Here is an 18656-nt window from a genome sequence, read left to right on the forward strand (position 1 = left end):
AAAGAATGTCAAAGAAGTTTATGGAAAGGTTTTGAACTTTCGTAAGTGTCAACGATGGTTCAGCAAATTTCGTTCAGGTGACTTTAGCCTTAAAAACTGTGATGACAGGGGCCGACATGTTGGAATTGATATTGATGCTCTGAAGACGCTTGTTGAGTCTAACCCAAGGCAAAACACTCATGAAATGGCCCTGAAATTGCAATGGCTCAGTCCTAGACAAAAATTACTTCCGACCTCAAAACTGGACTCCATCCGCAGAAAGTGATGCTTTTCATCTGGTGGAACATCAAAGGAGTAATTCATTTCGAACTCCTCAATCCACAGCAAACTGTCGGAAAGGTGTTCTTCTTCTCCACGGCAATGCACGTCCATATGTGGCACGTTTAACGCAACACAAGATTATGGAGTTGACTTGGGAAGTTTCCCCCACCCACCATATTCTCCAGATATGGCACCATCAGATTACCATATTTTTCGTTCGCTGCAACACCATCTTAATGGGAAAACGTATGCATTGTTTGTTTGTTTTGAATTTTGCGCAAAGCTACACGAGAGCTATCTGCGCTAGCCGTCCCTAATTTAGCAGTGTAAAACTAGAGGAAAAGCAGCTAGTCATCACCACCCACCGCCAACTCTTGGGCTACTATTTTACCAACGAATAGTGGGATTAACCATCACATTATAACGCTCCCACGGCTGAAATGGCGAGCATGTTTGGTGGAACGGGGATTCGAACCCCCGACCCGCAGATTGCGAGTCAAGTTCTCTAACCACCTGGCCATGCCACAAACGTATGCAAATATGGAAGGTGTTAAAGAGGACATCGACATGTTTTTCGCTTCAAAGCCAAGTGATTTTTATAATCAGGACATTAACAACCTGATTGTAAGATGGAAAAGCATCATTGACAAGAATGAAGACTATTTCATTTAATAAATATTTTGTTTTGATATACAAGTTGTTCGGGTTTTTTTAATCTAAAAAAAAGCGACATTAATTTCTTGACGACCTAATAATTGCCTCTTAATGAACTTCTGAACCGTACTGGACATACACATATAGTCGAGAGAAAAAGATGATATTATCAGTATTTCAACACGAAATGATACGCAATCAGTCTAACAAACGGAGCTGATTTTTATCTAAATGTAAACGTTTAAGTGATAAACACACGTGATGTTTATGTTTTGGATCAAATCTGTAAGAAAAATGGTTAACTATTTATGAGTTCGTGCATACTGATATAATACAATGCTTTTTAATAAGCAATGTACCGGTGTAGCTGTATGTTATTCAAAAATGCTACAAGTAAGGCATTTTTATTGTTTAATTCAACTAGAAACTTCACATGTATATAAAACCTATCTATAATGTAAACATGAATATTATTTAAACAGTTTAGTTAATATTTACATCAAAAAGAAGGACTGCGTTAAAAACGAGTCCAAATCTTTGATGAAATATCATATATTTATAATATATCCTTAATAAACATTTTACGCTGCATAACAAAATAATGTCCCAAGGGTGCAGGCTATGTGTGAAATATATGATATGTCCTGGTTTTTGGAGATGACTGCGGAAGTAGGACACACATAGCTGTGGGGATACGCCTTCTATCAGGTGAAGGTCGTACAAATGTAGCAATATATGATGGTTTATGTCAAAACATTAGGAGTGACTGCCTTCCAACTGCTGGCTGCAGACAGCGAAAGGCAGTAGGAGGTGAGACGTTTTGGGTCAAAGCACTCAACTCCTAATCCCTAATTTGATCTTCCGTAACAGCTAACTAGTTTGACGTTTGCGTTTGGATCTTGTCTGATAGATGGAATATCCACAGTGCCTTTGGTTGCTATGACCAAAGACATTTTCCGTTTTGAGTTAATGGAAAATGACAAGGACTGGCAATGGTCAACATTTTTAGGTAATTTTTTTCTTTTCATAGGTTAAAAGCTCATAATAGAAATCTCAGTTTTGGTTATATATATACTTGTTTGAAAAGTTTAAAGTCTGTTGACTGTTACTCTTTTTAATAATTAATCTTATTCAATATGTGTTTTAATATCGTCTGCACATTTGTTGTTACTCAGGTAGAAATATCATTTATGTTGTATAAATCTTGTAGCTATAAATAGGTTGTGATCTATCTATTTAATCACCCCCCCCCCCCAGTGGCACAGCGGTATGTCTGCGGACTTACAATGCTAGAAACCGGGTTTTGATACCCGTGGTGGGCAGAGCACAGATAGCTCTTTGTGTAGCTTTGTGCATAAATTCAAAACAAACAAACAACTCTATTTAATCACGGTAAATGTGATAACTTGGGATTCAGCCATCTTCGAAGCCTGACTGTGTGTATATACGTCTCATTATCACTATTTTAAATTTCATTATATTAACTACTTTTTGGTTTTCTGAATTTAGGCTCAGTTGCAAACTGAGTTTAGAACTGTATTAAGTTATTCAGTTAATCTTCAATAAAGCATAATATATGTATACAGAGAAGAGAGTGATATTTCTCGGTGTCGAAGAAGTTATTTCGGAAATTCGGAATGAAAGCGAACAAACTATCCTGTTTCCATTAAAGAACGCGCGAAATAACTTAATGTGATACCAGTAAACATAGTAGTTCATTGAAAATACGTGTGTAACAATTCTTTGTTTCATGTGTGATACGGTAATCACCAACATTCTGCAATAAAAGAAACAGAAGCTACATAAGTGAATAATTAAACGTTTTATTTCTTCTACTAAATAAATCATTTTACATCAGTTATATATGTATATATATATTTATATGTATGTACAAGATTAATAGGAGCCACAACTGAAATTGACAAAGTTTGTTCGGTTCTATATGTAGAGAAAGGTTATGTTTTAAAATTATTTAATGATTATCTTTTATACTTTTCTTTATTACTATTTATACTCGCGTCACTTCCTTAATTTATATACATGCGTTCATTAAAAGATTTTAGATTGAAATAATGAAATTGAACATTGCACGTTACAAGTGAATGACAGTATTATGTCGTCACGTGCCGTTGTGACACGCCAACGAATCAGCAGTCAAGGATAGGGTGGTAAGCACACTTCGACGATTAGGGTTAACTCCTAGGTTTTCCCAGTTGATCCATGAAAGTCTTGCTGTGAGATCTAGCCAGAAATAGAGAGAGAGAGAGAAGAAAAAAAAGAATTAGTTCACTAATAATCCATATATTTTATTCACCCACGCGTATGTCAGAAATACAGCGTATAATACAACGTTCTAAGCTGCCACGTGCAACATAACTGTGTTAATACTCTTCTTCTTGTTCCATTGTTTTAATATTGCATTATTATTGTCCAATTAAATATTATTTCTATCTTAAGCATTGTAGGTTCTTACACATTTCTTTAATTAATTGAAAGGCACGTGACGAAAGTCACGGACTCGTTTTCAACTTCAATGGCATATCATATCAAAAATATAATTTTATGTTTTGTATTTATATTTTTTTTAAGTAATACGCGGCAAACTTTGTATCTCTACTTATGAATTCAAGCTCTTAATGAACAAATGTATATAAAAGCTGCGTAAGAAAGGTCATTATCACTAGGTTATGGGTCGGGCGTAGCTTAGTATGTAGCGTGTCGGACTGCGGATCCACAGTTTGGGGATTTAAGATTTGATGCCGCTGAAAAGGCCCACACTTTAAGTTGTGTACGTTTATAAAAGTGAGAGTCAATAAAATCACCTTTTACCTCCTTTTTTTTCTCTCAAGAAAATTAGTTAAGAAATCATAACCTGTTCGTATATATAACCATAGGCGCCCACAGAAATATATTCCGGGGGCATAATACGTATGTAAAGGATCAGTTTTTACAGTGTAAGTCAACAGACTAAAAGAATATTTGTTATGTGTGCTTATATGCAAACACAAATTTACAGTTTTAATAAAAATTACTAAAAATATTTAGTTTAACTACGATGCTAAACTTACATCATTATACGTGCGCTTTTTTTGTGAATGCAAGGAGGCAAATGCTCCCTCTTGCTCCTGCGGGCGCCCATGTAGATAACTCTTCCATCCCCGGAACCATCCTAGTATCCCTTCTCTGAACCCTTTCCAAGCATTCATAACACTTTCTTAAATAATGAGGCCTATAATTTCCAGGGCAATTCTTATCACCCCCTTAAATATTAGGAGTAACACTATCAACTGTTCAATCCTCATGCACCTGGCAACTGTTTATTGACATACTAGAAATGAAAGAGAGAGGCTCACATGTCTGATCTTTGACATCATTTGAAATCCAGGGAAAACTTTATTTGGTCTTAGTGCTTCTTCTGTTTTAAATATCCCAGGCTGTGAACTTACCACCAAGAGAGTAATATGTACATGATTCAACTTACCATAAATTTTATGTACATTATTCAGGGCAATTCCAATATATATTTCATAAACTACTCAGTGTTATGAATATCTCTAGTATCTGAAGAGAACATTCAAAAGCTCAACAACTCATAATCTCCAACAAAAACATTGCCATCGGCATCTTTTAAATGTCCAGTCCTCATTTTAACACTTTGTTTACCTTTAACCTACTTAACAAAATCCTTGCAGGAAGTTTTAACATTATCAACCAGCCGTTCCTCATAAGCTCACTTGGATTTCCCAATTTTTAAAAACCAAATCCATAGCTTGCCTATATTAATATAACCTATTTAACCACGATTTTCTATTTTTAGTCTTTAATAAAGAAATTAGGATTGGTTTTCCTTGTTATCCTAGTTTAAGTGCGAGTACAGGACAAAATAAAATTCATTATGGATTTCCGGTGAAGTAAGCGTTTCGAAACTGTTAGAAAGAGAAAATAAAAATCTTAAGTATCCTATAATATATGGTTATACAAAGTAAGAAGATAATATTGCTTACCACTGGTATTCCATAATCCTGAATTCTCTCCTTTCATCTCTCCCTTTAGGCATTTCTCAATGTGTGTCATAGGATCATATTCCGAAACAAGGATCTCTCTCAAGAGAGCAATGTAAGAGATGGCCAGTCTTAAAGTATCAATTTTGGAAAGTCTTTTCTCGAAAGGAAAAGTTGGAACATGATAACGCAGCTCTTCAAACGCGCTGTTGATACTCATCATGCGTTTTCTTTCCCTCACGTTTGCTGCATGACGTTGGACTTTGTAGGGCCCTGCTGGTCCTGTGAAATATATAGCGCCATAGTCGTAAGCCTCTCCCTGGGTAGCACCTTGGATAGATAATGAAATGAAAATGATATAGTGATGTATAACTTTACCCCCACAGAAAATGTGACGTGGGATTACATAATCATCTTGAAATCTTGAATAATAAGGAATTCTTCGAAAAATCCTCAAGTACCTAAACTAAATTATTACCGATCAAATCATATCGAGTTTAATACAATTCGAGACACAAAACATGAGCGGCCTAATTCACATTACAAATGATTTGGGCAATTTACTCTAAAATATCATTGTAAAAGTAAAAGTATAGTTGTTAATTTAGTGAAGTTAACTAAGTTTGTTTTACTTTTTTTTTTGGCTTCGTTGTGTATAGACGACTGTTTATCTTGGAAGTGTACGCTAGACTTAATAGTCTTACTTGTGAAGCAACGTCTTACTTGTGACTATTGTAAGGCTGGTTATAAAAGTTCACATAGGATACGGCTGGTATCAATAGGACTATGGGCCTGGCATGGAGTTGGTGGACACAGTGCATATCAGTCTTGTTTGTATATTCTTTTTATTATAGGTCTTACATAATAGCCCCCCAGTGGCACAGCGGTATGTCTGCGGACTTACAACGCTAGAATCCGGGTTTAGATACCCGTGGTGGGGAGAACACAGAGAGCCAATTGTGTAGCTTTGTGCTTAATTACAAACAAACAAACAAACCTATATAATAAATATAATCACTTATTTAGCAGACTATTTAATGCAATTTAATATTTAAAATGATCACTCATTCAATAGGACTGGGGCCTCGCATGGAGTTGGTGGTTAGGGCGCTCGACTCGCGAATTCGAATCCCGTTGCCGAACATACTCGCCCTTTCAGCCGCGGAGACTTATCATGTGATAGTCAATCCCACTTTTCGATGATAAAACAGTAATCTAAAAATTGGCGGTGAGTGGTATTGTCATGTTACCTTTCTTCTGCTCTATAACTTCTAAATTTGGGACGACTAGCATAGATAACCCTCGTGTAGCTTTGAGGGAAATTCACCCCACAACCAAATCAATAGGATTGTTTGCATTGTAACTTGTAATGTTTATCGTCAAATATATCGTTGACCCAACGTATAATTAGGTAAATGATTATATTAATTAATTAATTTTTCATTGATTACTTTGCAAAAATTATTTATAAGACTACAACTCGGCTCGGTTTAACCATACTAACATATAAAAAATGTAAAAACACCAAATTCATATCTATTAACACGTTCGTATCACTAAGATTAGTATACAACAAAAGTATTACAATTTATTTAAAAGCGACAATATAGTAACAATAAAGTCATACTTTAGGTAATAGTGTTTATGTACTTAATATTCTACTTAATATATATGTATATATATATATATATATATACACACACACACAAACCACCCATATTAATTTTGTTTGTTTTAAATGTAAAGTCGCATTGGGATATTTGCTATATCCACTGTGGTGAATCGAACATTGGATTTTAGCCTTAAAAGTTCGTAGACTGGCCGTTATTCCACTGAGGAAAAATTGTCGTAATTTAAGAAAGAAAAACTGCTATTGGCAAACACATAAAATGAAAGAAATTGGTATGGAAAATACATAAAACGAAAGAGATTGGTCTTTTGTATGATAAACGAACTTGAGTCATGGCTATCTTATTTTTATGTAATTATGTTCAGTAGAAGGCGTGACTGTCTGTTAGCTTCAACCAATAAACGTATTTTCTATATCTTCCCCCGCATCGTAGGCGGAATTCTATTCCGTTTCGTTGAACAGCATACGCCCTCTATTGACGTCAGAATTTTATGACGTTTTTTGTTATGGCGGTACTTGAGAGGATATTTTGTACACAAAAATTATTTTTGTTGGCTTTCAGAATGTAACGAACTTATTAAAATAATAGAAGTAATTGCTAATACGTTTTACAAAGTTTTTAGATAAACTATTTGTATGAAAATTAGCTTTCTTAAAGCTAAAAATTCGCTGCTGTTTGAAAAAACAATTCCATGCATAAATTAACCTATTGTTGCGTGAAGAAAATTATATTAACCATGCAAAAAAGAAAAAAAAAAACAACAACAACAACAAAACACATCTGTAATTGTGTGACGTAAGTTATAATTGTACGCAGAAAGTAGTTCATGGGTGAGAGAAGTAAGTTATAATTTCAAACAGCAGTAACGATTGTGTGACGTAAATATCAACATTCTGCAGAAGTAATCACTGTCTATAAGAATTAATTTCAAGCATCTTTAATACATGGCTATATGACGCAAGTTACAATTTCATTCAGAAGGACTCATTGATTGTGAGAATTAAACTATAATTTTAAGCATCAATAAACCATGGTTGTATGACGTAAGTATCAATGAGCTGCAGAAGTAGTCATCGGTTATGAGAAGTAAACTATAATTTCGAGGAGGAGTAGCCCATGGTTGCGTGACGTAAATATCAATGTTCTGCAGAAGTAATTATAAAGATGTTCGGTGTAAGAATCGGTTGGTGCCGAGAGAGGTGAGAAAGCGGCCAACTTTTGGTCAGTTCCTAAAGGATTAGGGGATTACAGCACTAAGTACTTAGAGAATTATTGGAGAGGTCGGCCGCCTTTCTTGTTTAGCCACTATGGAACCTCCATGACTATGAGCGTTATAATGCTACTTGTCGAAAACGTGTGCACCTTTGTACAGAAAGAGATCTGCTGGCGTAGTTTTGAGAAAGAATTATAAAAGAAAGGCGTTGAACAGAAGAAAAGAGGAATATTGGGAGGTGTGAGAGCAAACGTAGAAACCGAGAGAGGGACGAGAGAAAGATATGCTGCCAGTAAGAAATAAAACCTAATTTAAATCTTTGTGTTATTGATTTAGTGATAAACAGAATTATATTTTAAAATTTGATAGTAATCAATTCCTGATAGAAATAAGCACAAACTCCACAAAAGTGGTGTCAGAAGCCGACTGATAGCAGTAATCATTGGCTGTGAGAAGTAAATTATAATTTCATTCAGAAGTAAACCACTGTTGTGTGACGAAAATATAAGTACATGCACATAATAACCGAAGTTTTTGTTTTATAAAAATTATATCAGTTATCAGGTCGGACCACATAAGTAATTGAAATAGAAGATAAGAATTACCAGTTTTTGTTTAAGGAAAATCATGAACACGAATATGTATACGGAATAGGTTAAATATAGGTAGATTCAGAACAGATAAATCAGTGCTAAAAAATCTAACGATCTGAACGATGAAGTATGCCATCTTCGTCAGACGTAAAAAAGATAGAACGTGCTTGTTTATGTTCAATGCTCAAAATATGTAACTATAGCCTGTCCTGTCGCCATTATGCATGTAAAATATTATAAAAAATCTATAAAATAACCACAGATTTGTGATCCAGGAAAAATTAACAATTTGAAGAATTATTTATAATGTGGAAAAGAAAATTATCGAACTCAAATAAAATATATCCGCGCGATGACGGATACAGGTCGCATCTCGAAGGGGCAGAAGAACGTGGCGAAATAATGTATATTTATGTGGCCCCCCATAAAAAAGGAGACATATTGTATTTCTTGTTTCTTTCTTTCTTCTTCTTTCAAACAGTTTTGCGCAATTCCTTTATTTCTGGGCTGATCGCCATGAAATAAGGGAAGCATATACATTGGTTTATTACGCCCAGACACCTTTTTTATTTTCAGGCCCTTTTCCGATTTTATGTGGTCATAGCTCAAGCCTTACAAGAATACATATTTTGGCTTGCATTTCCCTTATACTTTCATCATTTGAACGAGACTAGGTACGAATTGACAACCCTACACACTAAAGTAGACGATTTGTTTGTTAGTTTGGTTTGAATTTTGTGCAGAGCTACACGAGGGCTATCTGCGCTAGCCGTCCCTAATTTAGAAGTGTAAGACTATAGAGAAGGCAGCTAGTCATCACCACCCACCGCCAATTCATGGGCTACTCTTTTACCAACGAATAGTGAGATTGACCGTCACATTATAACGCCCCCACGGCTGAAAGGGCGAGCATGTTTGGTGAGACAGGGATAAAGCAGACGGATTTGGGATTTGTTCCTGTTTTATTTTCACCTTTCAGAGTTAAAAAAACAAATCGCAAAATTAGCATTTTTAGCCTGCTATTTGTTTTGTTTTTTCTATTTCGATCAATCGAGGTGAGAACTTTTATAAAAATACCTTACGACAACTCTCCCAAACCAAAGTAACTGATATTAGATTTGTGATTTTCTTGCCATTTTACAGGGGTAAAAGTAAAGTGTCCAAGAATAAGTCTAATTGCCCCAAAACATGTAAGGTTTTAGTCATTGTTAATAAATCTACTTATGCCGAAATTGCACTGTGCTATGTATTATAAGGACACAACTTACTACGCTTCAATACCTCTTTCTCACACAGAAGTCTCAGTTTGATACATGTTGAGTGTCTATCCCTTTGAAGTATATATGCTGTACTTTATGCTCTCTTCCTCCGTCATGAATATCATTCCTTCTTGAAATCTACTGTATTCTGAGGATCTTATTAATAAGTTGGATGTGGGGTAATAATGGCTTTTATAGTTTATCTATTTCATTAACAGCTCTTTTTATATTATACACAAAATATCAGATTAGTTGAACAGAGCTGTTTAAACATTTATTTAAAAACAAGTAGAAGCTTGGAATGGTCTATTCTTTCATTGGGGGTATGTCTGTTGGCCAGACTAGTTTCGGAGAATTCCACTCCTCATCAGTGACCCTGGACACGACCACCGAATGAAACCTCAGACCAAACCAAGCCTTTATAGTAGTGAGGTATCGAAAATCGAAATGAAGCTTTTAAGTGTTTTACACTCACAAAAAAAATAAACCTATCATTCTGTAGGTATTTGAAGAACTTGTAGCATGATAGGTTTCTTTTTTTTTATGAGTGTAAAACACTTAAAAACCCCATTTCCAAAATATCAGATTATTTATATTTGCATTCTGATGTTTATTGGTTTAGGTCTAGTACGTTTATATATAAGCATTTTTAAAAATAAATTGTTACTATTGGCACCACTAGGATTTTTTTTGAGTTCGCACCATAATCCACATGTTTTTAAAACAAACTTTGCTTATCTGATAATACTAATATATTTATTAGATAATATTGAATAATTCAAATATATATTAACTTATGAAAATAGAATTTTTAACCTTATTTACATGTAGGCTAAGTTTTATGTAAAGCGGCTCATAATTTGAAGGCCCGACATGGCCAGGTGGTTAGGGCGCTTGACTCGCAATCCGAGGGTCGCGGGTTCGAATTCCCGTACCACCAAACATGCTCGCCCTTTCAGCCATGAGGCGTTATAATGTAACGGTCAATCCTACTATTCGTTGGTAAAAGAGTAACCCCAAGAGTTGGCGGTGGGGGTGATGACTAGCTGTCTTCCCTCTACTCTTTCACTGGTAAATTAGGGACGGCTAGTGCAGATAGCTCTAGCGTAGCTTTGCGCGAAATTCAAAACAAACCAAACCATAACACGAAGTACTGAACAGAGGGAAGACAATTAGTCAACAGCTCTTGTCGCCACAAGGACTATGTCTGGTTATTTGAGCCAAACAGTGTGATTAAGTGTCATTTTTCTAACGCGCCCATGGCTGAAAGTGCAAAACGTGTTCAGTGGCATCACGTCTCGTATCATTGACCTAAGGATACTGTAGCCCGACACGCTAAGCACTAGGCTACGCCCAGTTCATTAACTTATAGAACAAGAGAGTCTTCAAAAGGTTGACGTTCATTCTGCATACAGTTTTAACCTTTGTCCCATCATTGACACGCTTTCATCTTTCTATTTTTAAAAACCTCCCTGTAAAATTTCAAATATTAACTGATATCCTGACTGATTAACTGATATTCATATCCTGACGTTAAAGTACAATTTTAAAATTTACGTATGTGAAGCATCTTTTAAAGGTTTCCAAACATTAGTATCTCAGTGGTTCAGCGGCGTGTTTACGTGCTTATAAGGCTAAAATCCATGGCTCGAATATCCGAATATTTCGCAGATATTCTATTATGTAGTTTTGCGCTAAAACAAACAAACAAAATCTCCAAATGAGTATATTACGGAATGTCCATCGCACGTTATAAGAACGATGCTGAAAGCCCCGAGTTGTTCTCGGAACTAATTTCTCCCTTGTGGATCATGCTCGATCTGAAGGTCAAGACTAGGCACTCTTGTCCGACACTGCAGTTTCTATTGTAACCAGCTGTGATTAATTCTCTGTGTAGTGTTGTGCAGGTGTATGTTGTTGTTATTTGGTTAATGTTTCCTTGTTACATGTTTTAAATATATTATGTTGTCTTGCATTAAAGAAATTTGTCGATTGCTTTGATTGATCTGAACAAGAATTAGATCTGAATTTCTCTAGAGCAGCACAAGACTAACGTTAGTCTCTCAAAATAATCATCATGAAGTTAAAGATAAAAGAACTGAAGTTACATAAGGCTTAGTATTCGAAATAACGTATACGAGCTAGGAGATTTTATTATTAAGTTACACACGCAATGTGAAATTGCAAAAAAGGTTTAGTTGGAATCATGATCACTTGAAATAAACTAAACTTCAGCAAGTTATTCTACTGGATTTACAATCTTTTATAGAAATTAATTTTGAAAATTTGAATTATCATGTTTTTCAAAGTGATTTCATTTGTTTTCAATCTGTCTGTGAATCAATTCCAAAATAATCCAGTTGAAATATGTGTACAAAACATTAGCTTGGTTATTATTGATCATTACTGGAAATGTAATTCGGCAAAAGTAAAAAAAAATAAAATAATGACAGTTGCTGCATATATTTCTGAAAATTCAGTTTCTGAATGTCAATTGTATTAAACTGAAGTGTTGTGCGTTTGAAATTAAATATCACAAGACGACAAAATGTTTTTAGAATCATTTGTAAAATGTTTAGAAATAGTGAATACTGCGTTAAATGATATTAAGTAAAAAATTTCGTATTTAATTAAAACGTTATTTATAAGTACAGACATAATGTTTGACAAAAACATTTTAATAATGACAGTAACGTTGTTATCCAAACTGAATTATTTTTAAATAGAATATATTATATTATAAATAACTTCTAACCAGCCCCCCAGTGGCACAGCGGTATGCCTGCGGACTTACAACGTTAGAATCCGGGTTTCGATACCCGTGGTGGGCAGAGTACAGATAGCCCATCGTGTAGTTTTGTGCTTAATTACAAACACACTCTAACCAAAGCAAGCCACCTACGTAGATCGCGGCTAAGAATTAACCCAGCATATAATGTAGCTAATTTAATATACCAGTCTGAAAATGGAGTATGGAATGCATATGGAACGTAGAAAATAGGCAAAAATTTTTAATTAAAATGAGGAATTGCGAGTAATATATATATTTTTAATCAACATATGTTTATTTTATTTTATCTGTTCGTTATTAACAATTTTACTGCTGCTTTAATCGTACTACATTTAACTGTTTTCCCCCAAACTTTGTCAAAATAGTGTTCTGTAACGCATTACTTCTAAAGTTCTATATATTTGGTTATTGGCTCGGCAGGGCCAGATGGTTAGGGCGCTCGATTCGCAATCTGCGGGTTTGAATCCCCGTCCCACCAAACATGCTCGCCCTTTCAGCCGTGGGGGCGTTATAATGTGACGGTCAATCCCACTATTTGTTGGTAAAAGAGTAGCCCAAGAGTTGGCGGTGGGTGGTGATGACTAGCTGCCTTCCCTCTAGTCTTACACTGCTAAATTAGGGACGGCTAGCGCAGATAATCCTCATGTAGCTTTGTGCGAAATTCAAAACAAAACAAACCAAGCTTTTGTTATTAGCAAAAAGACGTCTGATAACAACTATATAAACATTGGTAATCAAATAAAGTTATCTCACTATTTGCGATAAGATTGGGGCGATCAAATATCCTTTTCATAGTTAGTAACCTATACGATCACCAAAGTCTAATTATTAATTTTTTTTATTAATAGTTGCAGGTTTTTTAGCATTTTACAGGTTGGAATAGTATAACAATTATCTCTTATGAAGAGCTGCCTTTTCTGCGATAAAATCCATAATGTTTCTTAATCATAGAAAATCAGTGTATTATATACAAGTAAATCTAATGAGATGATGAAAAACAGAGAAGTGGAATTCAGGATCAAGGAAAATGTCAGTAAAGGAAAAAGATTAAAAATGATCTTAAAAGAAATGCAAAGTCAAAAAACTTAAACTTGAGCCCAAATTGCTTATAAAATTAGAAATTCCTAAGGGCTAAAGTACGAGTAACAGTTAACATACGTATATTAACAGTAAAAAGCATTTATTTGAAATTTTATTTAGAGTTGTAAAAAAAAAAGAGAGAGAGACGTATATTAAAATTATAACTTTCAACTTCAATGGCATTTTATACGCATGTAGGCTAAATGGCCAGGTCAAAGATTCCTAGGGTTCAGGTATAAATTTCTTAATTTTGGACTACTAACCAGAAGGAAGATAGGAGAACCTGACGACACAAGAGCTTTGTCTAGCTCTTTGAACCGAATAATGAGATTGACCGCCACTTTTATTGCGTGCCCACAGATGAAGGTGAAAAGCGTATTCAGCGGTATCGTGTCTTGAACCCTGAACTCTCCGATTCGCTGCCCGACATGCTAACCACTAAGCCACGCCTGGCTCGGTGTACCTTATTCTCATCAGGACTGGGAAAATCTGAGTTTCAATTGCATGTAGTGCCGGGACATTAAAATAAACGAGGAAGGTTACAAGGGCACGTATGTGCGTTTTAAAGTTAAAACGTTTGCGTTTTTTAGCTTTTCAAAAATGTAAGATATGAAGCGATTACAAATATGGAATATTACAAGCAAATTGAACATTACACGCTAATTCTGTGATCTTAAGAGTGAAAGTAAAGAAAAATGCATTACAATACATAAACCTATGTTTGCTATATCCATTGCCAATACCACGGCTAACAAGTCACTTGGATATAACAGACATTGTAATAGCTGAGATGTCATTTATGCTTTCAAATGGCATGAGCAATGATGATGACAAAGCGAAAAAGAGCTAAAAGAAGCTTCAGAATTTATTGTTTATAAAGGCTTAAGTTCTAATGACATTTTCCTTATAGGTTTAAAACATTGTAAGTATTGAAATTCTTCAATTATGATAACATCTCGGAAAGAGACGATGACTGAATAATTAGTTTTCTCTTTCACTCTGTATAATGATAGATATGTAATTTTAGTTTTAAAAAAGTGTTTTACTAGCAAAAGCTAGGGAAATCTTGTTTTCCGTAGTGGAAAGCTACACAATTGGATATCTGTGTTCTGTCTACGGCGGGAAATCGAACCCCTGATTTTTGGGTTGTAAGTCCGTAAAATTACTACCGTCTCACCGGAGACACTAGGGAATGAATCCTTTTGTTGAATTAGTATATCACTCGCTTGGCGTGCGGGTTGTACCGGGGAATGTCAAAATTGGCTCACTACACTCTCTTATTGCACCTTAATGTGTAAAGGAACACTAACAATAAACTCGGAATATTTGGAATATAGTCTAAAATATCAGCTTATAGCGCTAGAGATAGGAAAAAGCTAAAACATTATAATGGCACGATACATATTTATATAAAGTATTGAGAAATGCTACTTGCTCTGTATTTTGAGGAACGTTTTTTTATGTATCAAGGATTTCCAAATACAGTTCTGCGTTTTAACGCTGTTATTCTAATTTGTATTTAAATTCACCAAACTTTAAGAAATGTATAGAATAAAACGTGCAAAGCTTCCATCAAGCGGATGATTCCGTAACGGATTCTACTCGCCGGACAATATTTTCTTCTCGTAATAAACGTTCCATTAGGAAAAATACCTAAGTTTATATTAAAGAGCTAAAAATGATTTATAAAAGAAACGTTTGGTGAGCGCAAAATATTAAGAAATAGAATAACAACGGGGTGGTATCTTTCATTTTTGAAAAGCTATAAAACTGTAACGGGATAGGAAATTAACGCACCGGTTAAAATATTTTTTTGTTTTTTCACAAACCACTTTAGATGAAAAGGGAGTGACCTTCGAGGAAACTACTTGAGTTTCTTTAAAGGATTTAGATAAACCTTATCAATTACGGATGTTGCAGAAAACATCGGTTGTTTTTCTACATATAAGGCTTCAATTACCATTCTCCACTTTTCTGCTGTGTATGAATTAAACTGACGTGAGGGACAAAATGCTCAAGATCATAGAGTAGAGGAAATTGGATAAGCGTGTATAAATGTCTTACCTGTCATACACGAGGTGTATTGCAAAGAAGTCAGACCCTGAGACGCATATTCACACGAAGGACGGTCTCCTATATCATGTGGGGCAGGAGCCGCATTAAGTGGACTGTCTCTCGTACAGGAAGACTCTTCGTAGCGGCAGGGCCGAGGCGGCATGGCAGCAGCAGGAGGGTTATCTACTTGTACACGCTCGGCAGGATAAGAGGCCAGGTGAGATGGAACGTCGACTGTGTAAGGAGCTGCCTGGCCGTGACTGCCGTAAGACTGTGGGGACACCAAGTCCGGGTAACTGAACTCAGAGGGAGGAAAATCGTCGCTGGTTCTACCCGTGAAACCGTAAGTGAGACCTGGTGCTGACATCGTGTATTGTTTATTAGTAACGCTTTTATATTCCACTCCTAAGTCTCTGGTGGCCCTCGGCAAGATAGTAGAATGTATTTTAGAGATCGAAATTATGAAAATGGAAGGTAATATAGCAGGTAGTACGCTAGGCCGCTGGGAACACAAGTGCTAACTAGGCCCTCCTATCAGTACAAGCTGACTCTTGTAAACTTAGAACAAGAGACAGGGACTCAGGCGAGGGCTGCGCTTGACAGAAATCGGGTTTCAGGCAGGACTTCTTGTACTTCGACATTTCTCATTTATAGAAACTGCAGCTGACTTGTCAAGCCCACCTGACCAATCCAACTACAGCATTCACCACGAACTAATCAACATTTTCATCGACCATTTCTTTCAAAACCCTTACATAGCTGTCGGTGCAACCAGCGATTCTAGCCAATCAACAACAACTTTCGATCTTTACAATTCTGATGAACGAAGGTTGCTTCTTTTGCTGAAAGCATCTAGAAGCGCACGTGAACTAAACAAAATGTCATCATTACTCGTTTGGTGCTTAGCAAATGCGGACACTGTTCTACTGAACCTTAGACTCGTGCGGGGAAATGCACGTGGCGACAAGTTTTGAAAGCAACCGTGCCACGTGCCATGCGGTTTGATGGTTTATACACAAGCTCATGGGATCCAGATGAAGATTTTTGAACATGCAACAAAATAAATGATGTGGCTAGAAAATAATATAGTCTTTACAGATGTTTGGCTACAGTCATGCGTTTAGACATATGCATCAAAACCTTTATAGCAACAAAAGTAAGTATTTATTTAACCGCTAAGAGTGGCGCTATTAACATTTTAATTACAGAGATGCAACCACCACAATACTTATACAACTATGTAATTCTAATTATATAAGTACAGGCATATGTGACTGCACATTTACATTTACGATTACAGGTTTCCAGAAGATACTTACCAAAAACTAGCAAATATATTAGTAAAGAAATTACTATTTACTTTGCAGTTGCAAAAACTTTTAAATGCTGGAAAATATACTTTTGATGGTGGTTTTTTTTTTAAAAAAATTGTTTAAAAACATTCTTTTCCATAATACCTTATAAATATTTCATTAATGTTATAAATAATTAGTTTTTTTTTGTTTTTAATTATGCACAAAGCTACACAAGGGCTATCTGTGCTCTGCTCACCACGGTATCGAAAGCCGGTTTCTAGCGTTGTAAGTCCGCAGACATACCGCTGTGCCACTGGGGGGCAAATAATTAGTATATAGAAAATAGCTAGTTTTGCTTTATCACGATGAGAAAAAAAAATAAAAAGGTAAAAACGAACGTATTTTATTCTTGTAAAATATATGCTAATTTTAATATTTTAAACGCAGAAACGTGCTACTAACTAAACTGCTGCGTTATTTTTAACATCTGTGGATGGACATATGCTACAAAATTGTAGCGTAATATGATATTTCCATTCTATTCTCCTGAAACTTTGTGGTATAAAAGAGTTACGTAATAAATGTTCATTCTTTTGGATAAGTTTGTGTTACTGAAAGGATAAGGCAACTTGATATTTTCTTCCACTCGTTTAGATACAAAATCTGTAACGTGATACTATCATTCTCTTGGATTAAATCAGCATTATAAACGAGTATAAGGTAATATGATTTTTCTGTTATCTTTTTCTTGATTTGAGTTACATATTGTATGATGAAGCAATATAAATATGGTTCTTTCATCCTCTTTCACTGAGATTAATCCACGATATTTGGTTTTCAACTGTTTTTTAACTTTATGTGTATTGATAATCTAATGTGTTAGCTTTTTCAGGAGCATAGATTTAAAAGAACAAAGTGAAAAACATACCTAGGATAGCATACGAAGACTAAAAGTGTTTAGTAATTTACATTAACCTCTGGATAGTGAGTAGAGATAACCTACATAAACCCTAAATAATGAGGTAGAGATATCTACATAAATTACTGGAGAGTGAGTAGAGATAACCTACATAAACCCTAAATAGTAAAGTAGAGATAATCTACATAAATTACTGGAGAGTGAGTAGAGATAACCTACATAAACCCTAAATAGTAAAGTAGAGATAATCTACATAAATTACTGGAGAGTGAGTAGAGATAACCTACATAAACTCTAAATAATGAAGTTGAGATAATCTACATAAATTACTGGAGAGTGAGTAGAGATAATCTACATAAACCTCTGGACAGTTAGTAGAGATAGTCTACACAAGCCTTTGGACAGTGATAATATACCTAAACTGGATAGTGAACAGAGATAACTTACATATACCTCTGGACAGTTAGCAGAAATAGTCTACACAAACGTCTGGACAGCGACTAGTGATAATCAGTATAGAATCATCAAAAACATCTCCACTTGACACACGTATGCATATACCTAGAATTAATGACTTAAAGGTTATTGTTGTTTTCTGTCCTGAAGGTACAAAAATGAGTTAGGTTGTCGAAACTGGCACCGTCCATTAAACTGAAAATAAGCGTTCAAATAGTGAATATGGATTATATATATATATATGACATGAAGAATAGAGGCAATTTTATTACGTAATTTGCTTCTGGAACTGTGAAACCAATGTTTATATTAATAACAAAATAAAAAGTGCTTATCACACAGAATAGTTATTGTTGAAAAATGTTACGCCATGACTTTGTCATGATGTATGTGCCAGTTAATATTTTCATATCATTAGGCAGAATGATGTTGGACGACGTTATTCACT

The 18656-nt window shown here is 35.2% G+C and overlaps 1 protein-coding gene across 2 annotated transcripts; it reads right to left on the minus strand.

Annotated features, from left to right (window-relative positions):
- Positions 1-2743: 2743 nt before the first annotated feature.
- LOC106458439 (helix-loop-helix protein 13-like) lies at positions 2744-16142 on the minus strand. 2 transcript variants are annotated; one of them, XM_022384655.1, is made up of 3 exons: positions 15548-16142; positions 4920-5198; positions 2744-3156 (listed from the first exon to the last, which is right to left on the minus strand). In XM_022384655.1, exons 1-3 carry the CDS (start codon positions 15903-15905, stop codon positions 3035-3037), a joined length of 759 nt encoding a protein of 252 aa, XP_022240363.1. In that variant the 5' UTR covers positions 15906-16142; the 3' UTR covers positions 2744-3034. The 2 variants fall into 2 exon arrangements, with proteins under 2 accessions (XP_022240363.1, XP_022240362.1); XM_022384654.1 differs by having other exon boundaries at positions 4920-5246.
- Between the last annotated feature and the right edge of the window lie 2514 nt (positions 16143-18656).

Source organism: Limulus polyphemus, unplaced genomic scaffold, assembly GCF_000517525.1.
Source record: "Limulus polyphemus unplaced genomic scaffold, Limulus_polyphemus-2.1.2 Scaffold464, whole genome shotgun sequence".
Classification (NCBI taxonomy): Eukaryota; Metazoa; Arthropoda; class Merostomata; order Xiphosura; family Limulidae; genus Limulus; species Limulus polyphemus.

Excerpts from the sequence above, each read along its gene's own strand:
- LOC106458439 (XM_022384654.1), bottom strand. The coding sequence starts at position 15,905 with ATGTCAGCACCAGGTCTCACTTACGGTTTCACGGGTAGAACCAGCGAC. Across the intron at positions 5,247-15,547 it reads ATACACCTCGTGTATGACAG|GTGCTACCCAGGGAGAGGCT; the intron begins GTAAGACATTTA and ends TATCTATCCAAG. Across the intron at positions 3,157-4,919 it reads AGGATTATGGAATACCAGTG|ATCTCACAGCAAGACTTTCA; the intron begins GTAAGCAATATT and ends ATTTCTGGCTAG.